Source organism: Bos taurus, chromosome 23 (genome assembly GCF_002263795.3).
Source record: "Bos taurus isolate L1 Dominette 01449 registration number 42190680 breed Hereford chromosome 23, ARS-UCD2.0, whole genome shotgun sequence".
In the NCBI taxonomy this organism is placed as follows: domain Eukaryota; kingdom Metazoa; phylum Chordata; class Mammalia; order Artiodactyla; family Bovidae; genus Bos; species Bos taurus.
This window is the reverse complement of record NC_037350.1, coordinates 17072347-17092003: the sequence shown is the minus strand read 5'-3', so window position 1 is coordinate 17092003 and position 19657 is coordinate 17072347. Positions and strand designations below refer to the sequence as shown.

The 19657-nt window shown below is 44.4% G+C and overlaps 1 protein-coding gene across 1 annotated transcript in view; it reads left to right on the top strand.

Annotated features, from left to right (window-relative positions):
• Positions 1–19657, top strand: part of XPO5 (exportin 5) — a 45051-nt gene that overhangs the window by 22335 nt on the left and 3059 nt on the right. The window contains exons 18-29 of the mRNA XM_002697301.5: positions 2620–2819; positions 3449–3548; positions 4672–4853; positions 12489–12589; positions 14320–14416; positions 15055–15191; positions 15692–15789; positions 16597–16643; positions 17388–17485; positions 18104–18166; positions 19031–19113; positions 19543–19650. Of these exons, the coding sequence (XP_002697347.2) occupies positions 2620–2819; positions 3449–3548; positions 4672–4853; positions 12489–12589; positions 14320–14416; positions 15055–15191; positions 15692–15789; positions 16597–16643; positions 17388–17485; positions 18104–18166; positions 19031–19113; positions 19543–19650 (1314 nt within the window). The remainder of the gene's footprint in view (positions 1–2619; positions 2820–3448; positions 3549–4671; positions 4854–12488; positions 12590–14319; positions 14417–15054; positions 15192–15691; positions 15790–16596; positions 16644–17387; positions 17486–18103; positions 18167–19030; positions 19114–19542; positions 19651–19657) is intronic.

Here is a 19657-nt window from a genome sequence, read left to right as displayed (position 1 = left end):
GTCTCAAAACGAATGGTTCTCTTCTGTGTGGGAGTGTCCCTGTCATTGTACACCTCTTTACCATACTATGTGATGTTCTTAACCACCATGCCAAGTAGTATGCAAGTCTTGAGAGAAGCCAGGTGCAAACCCTAACCTTTTTTGGAGGGTTTCTCTAAGAAGTTTAGCACTGCTTCAGATAACAATTAACCAAAAATTTCTTCTCTGAATACACAGTAGTTATGTCTGTCTGTCACTTTTCTTTCCCTCTCCCCCCACCTTTTTATTTGCTTTATGTAGTTATATGAAGAAGTGAAGTGAAGGGAAGTCGCTCAGTCGTGTCCGACTCTTTGCGATCCCATGGACAGTGGACTGTAGCCTGCCAGGCTCCTCTGTCCATGGGATTTTCCAGGCAAGAATACTGGAGTGGGTTGCCATTTCCTTCTCCAGTGGATCTTCCCAACCCAGGTATCGAACCCGGGTCTCCCGCATTGTAGGCAGATGCTATATAAAACAAACTGATCTTTGTCCATAGTTCAGTCGCTCAGTCGTGTCCTACTCCTTGCAACCCCATGAACCGCAGCATGCCAGGTCTCCCTGTCCATCACCAACTCCCGGAGTTCACTCAAACTCATGTCCATTGAGTCAGTGATGCCATCCAGCCATCTCATCCTCTGTCGTCCCCTTCTCCTCCTGCCCTCAGTCTTTCCCAGCATCAGGGTCTTTCCAGTGAGTCAGCTCTTCACATCAGGTGGCCAAAGTATTGGAGTTTCAGCTTCAATATCAGTCCTTCTGATGAACACCTGGGACTGATCTCCTTTAGGATGGACTGGTTGGATCTCCTTGCAGTCCAAGGGACCCTCAAGAGTCTTCTCCAACACCACAGTTCAAAAGCATCGATTTCTTTGGTGCTCAGCTTTCTTTATAGTCCAACTCTCACATCCATACATGACCACTGGAAAAACCATAGCCTTGACTAGACAGACCTTTGTTGACAAAGTAATGTCTCTGCTTTTGAATATGCTATCTAGGTTGGTCATAACTTTCCTTCCAAGGAGTAAGCGTCTTTTAATTTCATGGCTGCAATCACCATCTGCAGTGATTTTGGAACCCAAAAATATAAAGTCTCTCACTGTTTCCCCATCTATTTGCCATGAAGTGATGGGACTGGATGCCATGATCTTAGTTTTCTGAATGTTGAGCTTTAAGCCAACTTTTTCACTCTCCACTTTGACTTTCATCAAGAGGCTGTTTAGTTCCTCTTCACTTTCTGCCATAAGGGTGGTGTCATCTACATATCTGAGGTTATTGATATTTGTCTCGGCAATCTTGATTCCAGCTTGTGCTTCTTCCAGCCCAGCGTTTCTCATGATGTAGTCTGCGTATAAGTTAAATAAGCGGGGTGACAGTATACAGCCTTGACGTACTCCTTTTCCTATTTGGAACCAGTCTGTTGTTCCATGTCCAGTTCTAACTGTTGCTTCCTGACCTGCATACAGGTTTCTCAAGAGGTAGGTCAGGTAGTCTGGTATTCCCATCTCTTTCAGAATTTTACACAGTTTATTGTGATCCACACAGTCATAGGCTTTGGCATAGTCAATAAAGCAGAAATAGATGTTTTTCTGGAACTCTCTTGCGTTTTCAGTGATCCAGTGGATGTTGGCAATTTGGTCTCTGGTTCCTCTGCCTTTTCTAAAACCAGCTTGAACATCTGGAAGTTCACGGTTCATGTATTGCTGAAGCCTGGCTTGGAGAATTTTGAGCATTACTTTACTAGCGTGTGAGATGAGTGCAATTGTGCAGTAGTTTGAGCATTCTTTGGCATTGCCTTTCTTTGGGATTGGTATGAAAACTGGCCTTTCCAGTCCTGTGGCCACTCCTGAGTTTTCCAATTTTGCTGACGTATTGAGTGCAGCACTTTCACAGCATCATCTTTTCAGGATTTGAAATAGCTCAACTGGAATTCCATCACCTCCACTAGCTTCATTCGTAGCGATGCTTCCTAAGGCCCACTTGACTTCGCATTCCAGGATGTCTGGCTCTAGATGAGTGATCACACCATTGTGATTATCTGGGTCGTGAAGATCTTTTTTGTACAGTTCTTCTGTGTATTCTTGCCACCTCTTCTTGATATCTTCTGCTTCTGTTAGGTCCATACCATTTCTGTCCTTTATCAAGCCCGTCTTTACATGAAGTGTTCCCTAGGTATGTCTGCTTTTCTTGAAGAGATCTCTAGTGTTTCCCATTTTATTGTTTTCCTCTACTTCTTTGCATTACTCGCTGAGGAAGTCTTTCTTATCTCTTCTTGCTATTCTTTGGAACTCTGCCTTCAAATGGATATACTTTCCTTTTCTTTGTCCATAAAGATACTATAAAAGTTAATATGGAAAAAAAAAAAGAGAGACAGATGGTTTTCCTGGTTAGAGATGAGGAAAGCACAGTTCCCCAAATACTGAAGCCTACGTTGCCTTGCCTGTTCAGGCAAAAGAAGAGTGTTGTAATTAAGTTATCAAATGACAGTCTCACTGGCCTGACTATTCTGGGGATGTCTTCGTCCTCATTTTACCTTCCTTGAGTGACCCACACTCACTGAGAATCAGACCTTCACTGCCTCTGGCTTTTTCTCTCTGTGATATACAGCCCAGTTTTGACATGCTGTACAACCACGTGAAGCAGCTCCTCTCCAACGAGCTGCTCCTGACACAGATGGAGAAGTGTGCCCTCATGGAAGCCCTGGTTCTCATCAGCAACCAGTTCAAGAGCTACGAGCGTCAGAAGGTGTTTCTTGAGGAGCTGATGGCACCTGTAGCCAGCATCTGGCTTTCTGAAAACATGCACAGGTAGAGGAGAGCCTTTGCTCGTGACCTTCACTGCATTTGAGCACCCGCGCTCTTACCAAGAGCTGAGCCTGGGGTTGGGCATAGGATATGGAGGTGTCAAACAGCAGTACGCTGCGATGTGCGTCATGGCTTGTTTATTCTCATTGCTCCCGGTGATGCGTGAGGGTATCTAAAGGCAGTCTTGGAGTGAAGTGCTGAAAATACCACCTTGCTCTGCAGAGGTAGTGGAACAGAGAGGAAATGAATAAAGATGGATGGGGCGGGGGGGGCAGGAGGCCCCAGAGGGAGGTCTGCTGTGGTGTCAGGCTGCAGCCCCAGCACATGTAAAGGAGTGGGAACAGCTGGTGGGGGCCTTGCAAGTAGGAGCTGCACGGATGCCCTCTGTGCCCACACAGCATCTTCAAGTTTGCATCCTCTGTGATTCCTCAAGTGTCACTGGTCACATTTAGAAGGCGGAAGAGAAGTTTAATAAATCCTCACATGACAGCTGACAATGAATATGATTAGACTCCTCTCACTGTAACAACTGCTCTTTGGGGTTCAAGTAATACAGCTTATTATCTCTTGAGGAAGTAACTGTCCTTGGTTAGAATCACGGTGTGACTTGTCTTTCCCCTGCCGACCTGTAGAGTGCTCTCAGATGTCGATGCTTTTATTGCCTACGTGGGCGCCGATCGGAAAAACTGTGACCCGGGCCTGGAGGATCCCTGTGGCTTAAACCGAGCACGAGTAAGTAAGCTTCTCCTGGGAGTGGGAAGGTGTGTTAGCCTTGGATAGAAGTAGGGTATTGTCATTCATCCAGGTTTGTGGAGATTTTTTGTATACGACTGAAAAATCTGGGAGCCTCCGCTTTCCTGAATGTCTCCTTTCTTTTCTTTGGTCTTGAATTCTTGAGTTAGTTCTCACAACAGAGCTGGTGGTCTTTTTATGAAGCCGTTATTTTGATTTTAAGGATATCTAAGTAGCTCAGAGGACTAAAGGTGTAATGAGGAAGCAGGTCAGAACTTGGTCAGCAGGGTGGGTTCTCCGTGCCTTTGCTCTCTGGCATGTAAACTCCTGGGCTTCCCAGGTGATACAGTGCTACAGAATCCGCCTGCCAATGCAGGAGACACAAGTTCGGTCTTTGGGTCGGGAAGATCCCCTGGAAAAGGAAATGGAAACCCATTCCAGTATTCTTGCCCGAAAAGTTCTGTGGACAGAGAAGCCTGGCAGGCTATAGTCTGTGGGGTTGCAAAGAATTGGACATGACTGGGCACAAAAACACAACACAGCGTAAAGTCCTAAATGGTGGCCTGACTTGCAAACCTGAGATTTTCCAGTTCTTTGCTTTTCAAATGAGCATTGTGCCTGGCTCCATTATGGCAAAAAGTCTTATTAGTTAACCTGGCAAGTTGTCAGTTGCTAGAAAGTACTATGAGTGAGGATTAAGGCAAACCTATGAAGGCCTAAACTCGAGGGTGCAAGACCCACTCAAAACCAGTATGAAATGTTGTTAGGGTAAACACAGTTTTGAAGCATGTCCAGCCTACCGCCATTCCACCCCGAATGTGCCCAATCTCATCTGAAGCATGTCCAGGCCACCTTTGGGTCCTCAGGAGAGTCACCACAGCCTCTAGGACATCCTCGTGAAAGGGATGCTTCTGGAACCTACCACTGGTCTTGAAGACGGCATTGAATGGGTCCCTTTTGGACTTGACCTTAAAGAAAGAAACAAGAATGGTGGGGGGTGGGGAGTATCTTTCCTTCTCTCCAACTTTTGTATCACTTTCCCCATAATCTTGCAAAGATCTAATAGCACTGTGGTCTTTTCTTCCCCTTTTATGTTTACTTCTCATCTTCTGTTTTTCTGTAGATGAGCTTTTGTGTTTATAGCATCCTGGGTGTTATGAAACGAACTTGCTGGCCCACTGACCTAGAAGAGGCCAAAGCTGGGGGATTTGTGGTGGCTTATACACCCACTGGGAACCCAATATTCCGTAACCCCTGCACAGAACAGATCCTGAAACTTCTTGACAATTTGCTTGCCCTTATAAGGTGAGTCAGACTAAGGGTTTTTCTCTGTTGTATTTAAGACTCTTTACCTGACAAATCTCCAAAGCTTAATTTGTTTATATTTCTTCAGACCATTTGGTGGTAAATGAGAGATTAAGTCTTGGTTCTTTCTGGAAGGGCTTTTCTTTTTTAAAAATAACATTGGCTCTCCCTTGTCTAAGTCCTGCGTTCCAAGTGAACACATCCATGGGTTCTAATCTCAAAATGGCTTTTCTCATTTTGAGCGCCCCCTGAGTTCTTTTACTTCTTTGAACTTCATTCCCTACCAAGTTTTCTTTAGTCTAAAATGTTGCCGCTAAGGGAATTGTTCATTGGGAGCGGGGCAGTTGCTTTCCGTGGTGGTGCTTTTCTGGGTTAGATGTTCACATGAGCTCATCTGGATTTATTAGTAGTGACTATGCTCTCAACCGGACCAGTCATGCCAAAGGCAGGCATGGCACCTCTTCCACGGCAGGGTCCTCAGTTTTTATTTCTCAAAGCTGAGTCCTCAGACCAGCAGCATCAGCAGTCACCTGAGAGCTTGGTTAAAATGTAGAATTAGGGTTTCACCCCAGACACACAAAATCTAGACTTACTGATTACTTGATATATGTTTGATGATCCAAGAATAGTCTCTTCAGCGCAAGAGAGCTTCTGGAGAGAAGCAGTTCTTACTGACCAAAGCAAAATGTGATTGCTTTTTTACATGTTAGAGTGTTTCTGAGTTCAGGTGAGAGCTCTGTTCCGCTGCGTTTTGGCCTCTTACCCTGTGGTGTAAGACCACAGTCGCAATTGGGCAGACCAAATTACTCATGTCTTAGGGATGCTCTGCTGGCAACAGAATCCAAGGTTTTAAGTTAATGTTGACCAAATTGGAGGGCTGGAGTGTCTGAACAAGTTGTCATTATGGACATGTCTGTGGAAATAGATAATATTTTGTTCTGATTTCAAAAGGAGAAAAGAGATTTCAAAGAAGTATGGCTTGCAAGTTGAGAGGGTAGTAGAATATTTAGTCAAGGAAAGGTTTGTTACCATATATATGTTTCTAAGACCAGAAGCATCTTCTATAGCTTAGAGAAATAAGAAGGTGATGAAGTCAGGCGGCAGGAGACTCACTGACTTCTCAGGCCTGTGGCCAGAGTCCCTGTGGTAGGAACCTAGACTTGAAAACAGGGTGCACCCCTGGTCGGGCAAGGAAACAAGACAGTTGTCAGAGAGTTCAGTGCTTTTGGAAAATCCCGAAGTCAATCAAAAGGTATTTGAAAAATGTTGACTGTAGTTACAAAGTAGCGAGATTGCTTGAGAAGTGTGCCTCTGGAGCTGTTAAAAGTTTCGCCTTATTTTTGTAATAAATTTGATCTTGAAGTATAATGTTAATGGTACAGATACACATAAGAAAAGGACACGAATTGTGAGTGCAGGCAGATGAATTTTGACAAAGTGGACACCTCCATGTAATCAGCACCTACATCAATAAACAGCCTTACCCAGTGCCTCTCAGTCCTTCTCTGCCCCTCAAGGGTGACCGCTGTTCTGACTTCTAACTAACACTTTATCTGGTTTTGGGAGCTTTAATAAATGGAGTCAGAAGCACGCAGTCTTTGTGTCTTGGCTTCTCTTGCTCAGTGTCAACATTCGTGGGGGCATCCGTGTTATCGTGTGTAGTTGCGGCTTGTCCGTTTCCATGGCTGGTGTGGTGTTCCATTGTGTGAGTATGCTCTAACTCATTGATCCACTTAGTGCTGGTGGACTTTTGGGTAGTTACCAGCATTTTTTTTTATTACAAAGAATGTAATAAATCCTTTTTTTATTACAAAGAACATTTATGACTATTAATGTTCTTACAAATATCTTTTTGTGTTGGGTAGGAATAGAATCCTACATAAAGGAATGGAGTTCCTGGTTTATAAGGTGTTCGTATTTTCAGCTTTCATAGAGTGAATCAAATAGTTTTCAAAAGTTGTACTAATTTACATTTCTGCCAGTTTCTGTATTAACTCCTTGTTGGAAAATCCTGTTTTAATTCCTTATCAACTGATAATCAAAGGTGTTAGAGCTGCACTGTCCAGTGTGGTAGCCATTAGCCACACAGCTGGCAGCTGAGCACTTAAAATATGGCTTGTCTGAATTGAGATAAACTGTAGGTATGAAGATACACACCACATTTCAGAAATTTAGTACAAAAAGAATTTAAATACCTCATTAATTTTTATATTGCTAACACTGAAATGATGATCTTTTTATGTGTCAGGTTAAATAACAATATAATTAATTTAAGCTATTTCTTTTCACTTTTCAAGTTTGGCTGGCTAGAAAATTTTAAATGGCTTACGTGGCTTACATTTTATTTCCACCGGACAGTGTTGTTCTTAGTGGATTGGATGGAAGATAGATGTGGGGGATAGAATTTTCTGGTTCTCAAAAGGTTCATTATCATTCGCTATCTGTTAGAATAACAAGTTTTCTGATAAACTTGAAGTTTGTTACATTGTTTCCATATATCTGCAATGTTTTATTGAAATCTTTGTATGTGGGAAGCCCTGGTTAGCCTAGTGATTATACTTTTTTGTTTGTTTGATATATGTATACCTTTTGAAATGTTACCACAGTAGATTTAGTTACCTTCATCACCTCACCACGTTTTTTCCCCCTCTGTGATCTCTTTTGTAAGATCTCTCTTTCAAACACATAACACAGCATTGTTAGCTGTGGTCGCTGTGTGTATATATCGCCTCTGCAGAGCATGCTCATCTTTTTAACCGAAGTTTGTGCCTCCGACCACCTTCACCCATTTTCCCCACCCCCGTCTCCATCTGGCACCCATCAAACTGGCTCTGTTTCTGTGTGTTTGGGTTTTTTGATTCCATATGTAATATCATACTCTATTTGTCTTTTAGTGTCTGGTGTATTTCATGTACATAATGCCCTCAAGGTCCATCATGTTCCAGAGAGCAAGATTTTCTCCTCTATTGTGGCTGAATAATATATACCTGTGGTATGATGGCTACATCCTTAGCTGATGATAATAAGAATATTTCAGATAGGTACAGATCATGCACAACTTAAGATTTTTATTGCTTGTCTTTTTCTTTGCCAAACAATGATTAGTTCCTCTTAATAGTGGAAGCATAGTGCTCTAACTTGCATGTGTGTCAGGAAAGGCGATATTTTAGGAATCTGACTATTACTAGGGCTTGTTGGACACCCTGCTTATGAACACATGATCTGGAGTCAGAGATACCAGAGCAGTATGTACTGAGTCCTTCTTCCACTGCATGTGAGTTAGAAGTGCAGTACCATGGTGCCACCTCCTTAGTGAGAAGTCGTTCAACTTAAGAAAATATATCAGCATAGTATACCATATTAATAGAAAAAGGGGGCGAGCCAGTTGATCATCTTAGTTGACATAGAAAAGGCATTTGACAAAATCCGACACCCTCTCATGATAAATCCAACACCCTGTCAACAGTGTTGTTTTGCAACAGCAAACTAGGACTAGAAGGAAACTTTCTCAACATGAAAATGATTTTTACGAAAAATCCATAGCTTACGTTAATACTCAGTGGTGAAAGATGTAAAGGTTTTCTCTGTCATCAGGAACATGAGAAGGATGTCCACTCTCACCGCTGTTGTTTAACATTGTGTACCAGAAGCAGTTAGATAAGAAAGAGAAATAACGGCGTCCAGATGGGAAAAGAAGCAAAACTATCTCTATGCACAAATGATGAGCCTCCCATTTCATGGAAGATCCCAAAAAAACACCAAAAAACCCCAAAACAAAACAAAAACTACTATTGCCAATAAATAAATTCAGCCAAGTTATAGAATACAAGATCAACATACAAAAATCAGTTGTGTTTTTATACACCAGCAATGAATGATCCCCAAAGGAAATTAAGAACTTAATTACATTTGTAATAGCATTCAGAAGAATAAAGTATCTAGGAATAAATTTAACCAAGGGATATGAAAGACATATTCTGTAAACTAAAAACCATTCCTGGAATTAAAGACGACCTAAAGGGAAAGGCACCCTGTATTCATGGATTGGAAGACTCAAGTTCATTAAGATGGAATATTACCCAAAGCCATCTGAATGTTGAATGCAGTCCCTATTGAAATTCCAAAAGTGGGAATTCCCTGGCAGTCCAGTGGTCAGGACTGCATCTCCTCTACTGCAGGGGACACAGGTTTGATCTCTGGTCAGGGAAATAAGGTCCCCCAGGCTGAACGGCAAACAAACAAATTTCCAGCAGTGTTTTGTTTTGCAGAAAGCTGATCCTCAGATTCATATGGAATTGCAAGGAGCCCCCAAAAGCCAAAACAGTTTTGAAAAAGAAGCACCAAATTGGGAGACTCAGATGTCTCAATTTCAAAACTTATTGCAGAGCTAGAGAAGTCAAAATAGTTTGTAACTGAGAAAGGATAGTGATGGTGTTTTAGTCACTAAGTTGTATCCGACTGACTCTGCGATGCTATGGACTGTAGCCCGCCATGCTCCCCTGTCCATGGGATTTTCCAGGCAAGAATACTGGAGTGGGTTGCCATTTCCTCCTCCAGGGGATCTTCCCAACACAGAGATTTAACCTGCATCTCCTGCTTGGCAGGCCTATTCTTTACCATTGAGCCACCTGAGAAGCCCACTGAGAAGGGTAGACATATAGAAACAGATAATCTCATGAAAATGCTCAAAAGGCTTGACTAGACATGTCTCTGCTGCTGCTGCTGCTAAGTCGTTTCAGTCGTGTCTGACTGCGCGACCCCATAGACAGCAGCCCACCACGCTCCCCTGTCCCTGGGATTCTCCAGGCAAGAACACTGAAGTGGGTTGCCATTTAGACATGTCTCTAAAGAAGATATACAAACGGCCAATATGGCCATGAAAAGATGCTGAACATCTTTAGTCATTCCGTTCAGTTCAGTCGCTCAGTTGTGTCCGACTCTTTGCGACCCCATGAATTGCAGCACGCCAGGCCTCCCTGTCCATCACCAACTCCCAGAGTTCACTCAAACTCATATCCATCGAGTCGGTGATGCCATCCAGCCATCTCATCCTCCGTCGTCCCCTTCTCTTCCTGCCCCCAATCCCTCCCAGCATCAGAGTCTTTTCCAATGAGTCAACTCTTGGCATGAGGTGGCCAAAGTACTGGAGTTTCAGCTTTAGCTTCAGTCCTTCCAAAGAACACCCAGGACTGATCTCCTTTAGAATGGACTGGTTGGATCTCCTTGCAGTCCAAGGGACTCTCAAGACTCTTCTCCAACACCACAGTTCAAAAGCATCAATTCTTCGGCACTCAGCCTTCTTCAAGTCCAACTCTCACATCCATACATGACCACAGGAAAAACCATAGCCTTGACTAGACAGACTTTTGTTGGCAAAGTAATGTCTCTGCTTTTGAATATGCTATCTAGGTTGGTCATAACTTTCCTTCCGAGGAGTAAGCGTCTTTTAATTTCATGGCTGCAGTCACCATCTGCAGTGCTTTTTGGAGCCCAAAAAAATAAAATCTGACAGTTTCCACTGTTTCCCCGTCTATTTCCCATGAAGTGATGGGACCGGATGCCATGATCTTCGTTTTCTAAATGTTGAGCTTTAAGCCAACTTTTTCACTCTCCATTTTCACTTTTATCAAGAGGCTTTTTAGTTGCTCTTCACTTTCTGCCATAAGGGTGGTGTCATCTGCATGTCTGAGGCTATTGATATTTCTCCCGGCAGCCTTGATTCCAGCGTGTGCTTCTTCCAGCCCAGTGTTTCTCATGATGTACTCTGCATATAAGTTAAATAAGCAGGGTGACAATATACAGCTTTGACGTACTCCTTTTCCTATTTGGAACCAGTCTATTGTTCCATGTCCAGTTCTAACTATTGCTTCCTGACCTGCATGTAGGTTTCTCAAGAGGCAGATCAGGTGGTCTGGTATTTCCATCTCTTTCAGAATTTTCCACAGTTTATTGTGATCCACACAGTCAAAGGCTTTAGTCATTAGGGAAATGCAAATCAAAACTAAAATAAAGAAACCTCACACCCATTAGGATGGCAGCTATCCAAAAATCAGAAAATAAGTGTTAGGAAGGATGTGGGGAAATTGGGACTCTTTTACACTGTTGGTAGGAATGTAAAATAGTACAGCTGCTGTGGAAAACAGCTTGGCAGTTCCTCAAAAATTAAAAATAGTGGGAGTCCCTGGTAGTCCGCTGGTTAGGACTCTGCTTCCACTGCAGGGGGGCCAGTTTCAATCCCTGATCAGAGAACTAAGATCCTGCAGTGCAGCACCCCCCACCAAAAAAATGTAATTAAACAATTAAAAATTGGAAACAGAATTACCATATTAAGCAGCAATTCCAGCTCAAGGTATATAGTCAAAAGAATTAAAAATGGGTCATAAAGAACTATTTATACACCCATGTTCATAGCAGCATTACTCCCAATAGCTACATAAAACGTGGAAGCAACCAGAGTGTTCCATCAGTGGATGAGTAGGTAAGCAAAATATGATCTTTACAATGGAATATCATTGAGCCTTAAAAAGGAGGGAGTTTTTGCAACATGCTACAATATGGGTAAACCTTGACTTTATGCTAAGTGGAATAAGCCAGTCACAAAAAAGCAGTTTAAAGGGGTGTAGTGATGAATGCATGTGGTTAGGTTTTTTAAAAATTATTGAAGGTTTTCAAAGAATTAAGTGTGGTTTAAAATAATCGTGTCCATCTTTTTAAAAGTTACCTATTTGTTTATCTATGTGGGTGTGTTAGGTCCTAGTCGCAGCGTGTAGAATCTCGGTTGTGGCACACAGACTCTAGTTATGCTCAGGCTTAGTTGCTCCATCACATATGGGATGGAGCACATCACATCCGAACCCGGGTCCCCTGCAATGAACAATGGCTTCCTAACCACTGGACCACCAGGGAAGTCCCTCAGTGTTCCTCTTAAATATTTAATCTGCCTGGTCCGTTTTATATTCTAGAATTTTCTGTACATTTGAAATTTTTATAATTAACCTTTGAAAGAAAAATAGGTAGCTTTGCTCTCTGGCTATCGTGTTCAGGGGTGCCATTGCTGTGGAAGACAGATCAGGTCCGTACTCTAACAAAGTATAACTATTCAGGTGAGTCATTTTTGGTGAGGAAGAAATGCTCACATTAGGAATTGCGATGCGCCTCTAGGAGGCTAAACAGCTGTCAGAACATTGTTGGGTCCACCCTGCTGGATGAGAGATAAAAAATCCTAAAGATGGGGGTATATTACTACCTGCTGTCTGTTCCCGCCTGTGGTCCTGCACCACAATGCCTCTGACATTTCATCCTTAGTCACTGGCAGTCTGAAAACAGAGCGCCCAGGCACTGTCTCAGATTTGAACGAATTTTGTTTTCCAGCTTTAGACTGAGATTTTGTCCAGCTCTCTCAGAATTCGATTCTTGTGGTCGATTGCTGTTAGGTGTTGTATACCATACAGATAAACTTAATAGCTTCAAGTCTAACCCCTTCTCCAGGGAAACATTTAAATTCTTCTACCAAGAATAGTGCTGACAGGAAGATGTCTGTGTGGAAATGCAACATCATTGAATTATAAGGTAAAATCCACTCTTTCCTTCTGTAGCAGGCTAAGAAAGTTCACACAGCATTCTTATTTTTTTCAGAACTCACAATACGTTATACGCACCAGAAATGCTAGCCAAAATGGCAGAACCTTTCACAAGGGCTCTGGATATGCTTGAAGTGGAAAAATCTGCTATTTTAGGTAAGAAATCGAACCTTTTTTTTTCTTGAAGTTCAGCTTATCCCTAATGCAGCTTCAGTGTGCCTTGTGTCCCTTTCTCCTCACCTGGCAGTACCTGGACCACTAGTTTGTTCAGAAATGCACATATGGAATTCCTCCAGGCTCTCTGGAAACAAACGCATTCACTTCATTATCTTAACATGCAGAGGTCTCCAGAAGCATACACAACCCACATTAACCCCTCCTCCGCTTTAGCTACCAGCTGGTGGTACATGTTAGAGCGTTTAGATTGTAAATAAACCATGGTTTTTTTGACCTGAAGGATATTAGCTTACTTTCCTGTCTTTTGTATGGAGGGCAGGGGAAAGGGGAAAAGTAATCAAACAATTAAGCTTAAATAGCTTCAATCAGTAAAATATTATATTTATTATTAAAATTTTAAAGGAATCGTTTCTAAGTCAGGTTTCGCCTTTATCAGAATGTTGCTTTAACTCGTATTTCCCATTAGGAAATGACTTTACAATCATAATTATGATACGTGCTGTGTAGGAAAGTGACTGGGAGAGAGGGTTTATTGGAAAACCCAACCCAGTCGTGGAGAGGAGTCACAAGATTGCTTCTGAGTGGAGACTTAGGATGCACAGGAACCAACCAGACTGGGGGCAAAAGGAGATGCTGAGCATTCTAAGCAGACAAGAGTGGCAGATCCCGATCCCCAGGCATTAGGCAGAGAGCTCAATACATCCAGGGAAGAGGAGGCGACTCGTGTGGCTGGAGCACAGAGCAGGGTGATCAGTTAGAAGTTAGAACTGCAGACAACAGAGTTGTCTAAACTGTGTGCTGATCTCTGAAAGTTCGGGCTGGCTCTCCATCACAGCCCCCCAGTGTTTCTTGCCCCGGCTGTCACCTCTGCCTGGGCCTGGCCATGATTAAGCAATCTAATGCGCATGCCTCAGCCGTGACTTAATGACAAGAAGACTGTTGGTTTCCCTTTCCAGGGCCCATCTGTTTTGACCTAAATGATCCTGGGCCATTTCCTTTGGCCCCACTATTTAAGCTCCCTGTTTCAGACACCGGTGAAGATAGAACATCCAAGAAATGTCTTACTATTAGTACAAAAAGTAGGTTTTGCTTCACCGCCTATTCCTCTTCCATCCCACTTCCGTTATTCAAAGTAAGCCAAGAACTGGTGCTGTAGAAATGTATGACTGACCAAAACATAGTAGAATGGGTAAACAATTCCCTCTGGCAGCTGCCAGGCAGAAGCAAGGCTGGAAACAAAATTGCCTCTGATTAGAAGTACAGATCTTCCACGGCAGCTCTTTGAGATAAATGGGCTTCTTTTTGATCTGCTATACATCTTGACCCTTTGCATAAATTTTTGCTTGAAAAAGAGATTCTGTGACTTAAAAGGGAAGGGGTGCATTCCAGGTGCTTTATGGAGAGATCATTTGAGGCTGTCACTGTGTGCTTCGGTACAAGTTCCATGTGGAGAAACCCAGGCGAAAGTTGGAGTCTTCACACCTGGACATTTAAATGGCTTTCACCTTTGCCTGCAAAGGCAATGTAACAGTCCCTTCAGGGAAGCTGTTAGCGTCTCCTGCTGGTAGAAGACTTGGTTAGCTGCTTTGCATTTATAGCACCCCACCCCGCCCCCCACTCCCCAAACCACCTCTGCCTGCGGAGGGTGCTGGTAGGCTGAGAGCCCTCGGCAGTGGAGCAGCAGGTTCCTGACCCATCTTTGTCTGTAGGATTACCTCAGCCTCTCCTGGAACTGAATGACTCTCCTGTCTATAAAACGGTCTTGGAAAGAATGCAGCGTTTCTTCTGCACCCTCTATGAAAACTGGTAAGGAACCCATGCTGCCTTTTCATGTTCTTCTCCTAGACATGCCATGTGTAGGAATGGCCTTGGGTTTTACATCTGATCCAGCGTTCTAGTGTACAGGTAATATGACGACAAAATTTGACTGATGATTCTAGTGTCAAATCAAAATGAACAGGCTGATTTCCTCCTTTTTCTTTTTTTTTAATTGTCACATGTGCCTTTAATCCTAGCCATGACTTGATATTTTAATGCCCACCTTGTCTATTTCCAGTGCATATGATGATGAGATCAGAGTAGAAGATGGGGGTGCATGTTCTCAGACCTCACTACTCATAGCCCACTTTCCGTGGGACACTAGAAGGTGGCGGCCATGTTTGGTGGCCTGGGGTCCTGGTTGTGGCATCAGGGGTGGGGGGTAACTGGCTCTGCTGTCAACAAGTTTCCTTAAAAGTGGTGGGGGCTGGTATTTTCACTTCTGATAGAAGATTAAGTCCACATCTTCAAAGGATGGTGATTAAACTGAAGTTCTCTTAAGAAGGAAATACAGTCAATTGCTTTTCTAGCTGAGAAGTCTTCTCGTAGACAAGAGATTCCCAGGGGAGTCAGGGATGGTGGTGACAGATCATGGATTTGATTTTGCCCATGATTTTCCCTTGCAGTTTCCATATCCTCGGGAAGGCAGGCCCTTCCATGCAGCAGGACTTCTACACTGTGGAGCACCTGGCCACCCAGCTCCTCAGCTCCGCCTTCGTCAACTTGAACAATATTCCTGACTACCGACTCAGACCCATGCTTCATATCCTTTCGAAAGTCCCTGGAAAACCCCCAAAGGGCTAGAAGGTTAAGACAGGAACTGTTCACAGGCACTAGAGGAGGCAGAGCTGAGCTGCGTGAAACAGATGGAGTCATTTCTATTCAGTATACAGTAACCACATTAAAAAGACAAGAAGATTGAAGTAAACAGCAGGGAAAACCTGAAAGCAGTCAGGGGGTCTTGAAAGCTCTTTCTCCTTAGAGATATCTTTACCTTCCCACTGCTTAGAAAGATGGAAGATGAAGCTCTTATCCCTTTTCTGTACTTTGTCGGGTGCCTCTCTTTGAAGACACTCTTATACTGCATTCTCATTCGGATTCTCTGTTTTCATTTGTTTTGGGGAGTGTCTTTCTTTCCTGAAGTGACAATATAAGGAGAGTGGTGAAGGAGAGCTATTGTAGTTCCAGCCTCACAGGGGAGCCGTGCTTCAGAACAACAGGGTATGCGCTCGTATGCTAAGGCTCCTTAACCTGCCTCGGCATGGGTCTTTGTGAAGCCTCTGGTGCTCTTCTGTCCCCCGGAGCACTATGAAGCCCTGGTGTCTCCCATCCTTGGACCTCTTTTCACCTACCTCCACGTGGTAAGAGATCAGTCAGGAAAGGGTAGCACAAAGACCTCTTAGAGTGGGTGGCCTCTTGTGAGTCTCACAAGCTAAGAGCTTCCAGAAGTGTCGTCTGCTCACCCTGCCAGGACAGCTGCACATCTGCCCCACCCTGCCCCCCACCCCCACCCTGCACTGGATAGAGCAGCTCACCCAAGAACTAAACTGGTCCCATTGCCCACCGAGCACATGCAGACTCAGGTTCTGCTCCTGTCCTCCTGTTAACTGAGGAGAGGTGGTCAGCAGAGTGCTCCTCTGGAATTGTGTTTCCCCAACTCGAATTAAGCAAGGAGACCAGCTGGGCAGAGAATTTGGTGCATCCAGAAGAGACTCAGGATTTCTAAAATGCTCTTGATCCTTGTCAAGCAAAGAAATGTTTGATATGCTGCCCTTCACTCGGGTTTGGGAGAGGATGTTGTTCCGTTGCTGAGTCATGTCTAACACTCTTCAACCCCATGGACTGTAGCCCGCCAGGCTCCTCTGTCCGTGGGATTTTCCAGGCAAGAACACTGGAATGGGCTGCCATTTCCTTCTTCAGGGGATCTTCCCAGACCAGGGATCAAATCCATGTTTCCTGCATTGTCAGGTGGATTCTTTACCACTGAGCCACCTTGGGAGAGGTTACAGAAACCATATCTGGTTTTTTAACCTTATGAGATTTCCTAAGGCTCTGCAATTGTTACCTGGACTCATCCTCAGCTAATTCTCACCACTGAGTGGGCCTTAGATATTATCTTTTCCAGCCTTGCCCCCAGTGTAGTGCTTATTTCTGTTTTGTTTTCCCAGAGGCTTTCCCAAAAATGGCAAGTCATCAACCAGAGGAGCCTGCTTTGGTAAGGGAGTATCTCTTCTCCTTGATGGATGAGCTGGCAGCCAGGTTTGGGGTGAGAGAAGGCAGCCATAGGGTAGGAAGGATTCTACCATCCCAGGTCTAGAAGAGTACTGGGTTATAGTTAGTCATGCTCAGCCTAAATGGTAGAAGGAAGGGTTCTACCATCCCAGGGCTAAAATAGTGGGTTATAGTTACGCTCAGCCGAAACAGTAGATGGCCTTTATCTCACAGGCAGACTCAGCTCAAGCTTTCGTTGGGGATACCTTCAGCTGCCTTAGGTGAATGCAGAGACATTCTTACCACTTAGGATTTTGATCGAGTCCCCTCGAGCCAACTGGATAGTCACAAGCATTATAATAATGCCCCTCAGTGATCACTGCTGCTGCATACAGGCTTTCTGCAGCTGTGGAGAGCAGGGGTCACCCTTTGTTACGGTGCCTGGGCTTCTCATTGCAGTGGCTTCTCTTGTGGAGCCTGGGCTCTAGGGTGTGTAGGCTCAGTAGTTGTGACACATGGGCTTAGTTGCCCTGTGGCATGTGGGCTCTTCCCAGACCAGGGAGCGAACCCGTGTCCCCTGGGTTGGCAGATGGATTCTTAACCACTGGAAGTCCACTGCTGCCCATTCCTAACGTCCGAGTGGAATGTCGACCAGGGAAGTCAGGAGAAGGAAGTGGGCACAGAGGGCCTGGCTAGGGTCACTGCTGCTTTTGCATTCCCATGAGCCTTGGTCCCTGATTTTGTGCAGTGGAGAAGATGAGACGACAGACGAAAACCCAGAGTCGCAAGAGATGCTGGAGGAACAACTGGTGAGGATGTTAACCCGAGAAGTCATGGACCTGATCAGTAAGTGGCGTGGGAACCAGGGGTCGAAGACGGGCCTTTTTCTGGAAAAACAGCTGGTCACTCACCTACATGTTTGCAGCAACACGGACAGACTGATAAGAAATAATGAACTAAATAGAGACTAGGTAGCCTTTAAGTCAACTTAAAGACATGTTGTGAATTGTGAACTGAATCGTAGTTGTTCATACTAAGGGCAGTACATGAACAAATGGTTCAGATAGCAGGAGGGATTTGGATTAACGGTAGGAGTAACTTCCTAGCTTTGTCAAACGGGGAAACTTTTAATTCTTGGACATGCAGGTGGTTATATTTTTTACTTTTTGGTTAGTTCATTTGTTTGACATCCATAGTACACCAGTTATACCTATGAGACCTCCACTCCCAGTCAGTTACTCTTAGGTCATTCTGTAATTTCCCTCCAGTTGATTGAACTTGAAGAGGGACCAGAACACGGTCTGGTCAGATGCTTTGGTTTCTATTGGTGAAGCCGACTTTGTGCCTGGACGGTCCTCTACCTTCCCCCGTCCTCGCCTGCCCAGAGACAGTTTGGGATCCACTGGCCTGAGATGGCTGTTGTCTGGTGGTGATCAGCCCAGTAACCCTGCTTTCTTGCTTTAGCTGTGTGCTGTGTTTCAAAGAAAGGTGCTGACCACACTGCTGCTCCCCCTGCAGATGGAGATGGTAAGTGAGGCTGTTGCAGCCCTTGGAGGTCAGCCTTTAAGCTCCTTCTCCTCAATACTGTTACTTTTGTAACCAGGTCAGTTCCCATAGAAAACATGTCCCTAGCAGACTGGTGTGGAGGAGACTTTGTACACATACATGTAGCTTTCCCCCGTACTGGCCCCCTTGCTGTGTTCTCCCAGCACCATCCCCCCACAGAGCCTCTGCACTTGTGATCCCTCTATCCAGATTCTGGATCAATCCATCCAGAATGATTGTTCTCCTAACTATATGCTGGACCATCCCAGTATATTGTTGCTTTTATTCAGGTCTCTGCTCAGATGTCACCTCTGAGGGGTGTCTTTTATGACTATCTTATCAAAAACAGCAACGCCAGCCTCTGGTCTCCTCCTCTGCTCTGTCTTACCAGCACTGATCACTACCTGACATCATGTTTTACTTATATTTTATCAATTACTTCTCTCCCTCACTAGAACTTAACTCTCAACAAGGAAGGGATTTTGTCCTATTATATCCCCAGTAAGTAGGGATTTTGTCCTATTTCTGTTATATCCCCAGTATGTAAATCAGTGTCTGCTACAGTGGGTGCTCAAATATTGGTTCAATGATAAAAGAGCCTCAGCATTTGTGGCTTTTTAAGTAACTGTCCAGAAAAAATTGTTTTGCAAGTATACAGTTAGGTGTATCCCTAGATCTGCCATGGGCCAGGCTTCTACACCCTCTCATGAGCCTAAGGGGATGTCCCAGTACCTAGAACCACTAGTCAGCCCAGGATCCTCACTCTGCTTTACTCCAGGCTTCTGTCAGAAAGGACAGCCTCTGTTCTGAAAGGATGAACCTTAACATTCTGCTCTCTGCTTACAGATGAAGAGATGATGGCCACAGAGGTAGCCCCTTCGGCCATGGCGGAGCTTACAGACCTGGGGAAATGCCTGATGAAGCATGAGGTGGGTGGAGGGGCAGTTGAGGTTCTCTCCTTGCCCTGCTGGGCAGCCTGCATCCACTTTACTCACTTTCTGGTACCACCAGGAGGGTATCTTGGTAATATTTCTTCATATGGGAAAGGCACAAGGCCCCGGTGTTACCGTGCTGGCGTGGGTCAAGGCTCAGATAAACACCCAGGCACAGCGCCACCAGGCCACGGTGTTCAGCTTCCCCGAGCCTGGGTTCTGTCTCCTTCCTGCACAGGTTTTCTTTTCTATACTGATCGGTTCCTGTTTTTGATGGCCTGATAGACATAGCAGAAATAAACTCACATCTCTTCAGTAGCTGCTTTTGTCATTTTCCTGCTTACCTAGTGAAACGCTAACCCCTGATGCATAACAGAGAACACTGTGCTTGAGTTCTCATTGTATTCCTTCATCCTTTTCCCTTAGGATGTTTGTACAGCGCTATTGATTACGGCCTTCAACTCCCTGGCCTGGAAGGACACTCTGTCCTGCCAGAGGACGACCACACAGCTCTGCTGGCCTCTCCTCAAACAAGTATGGT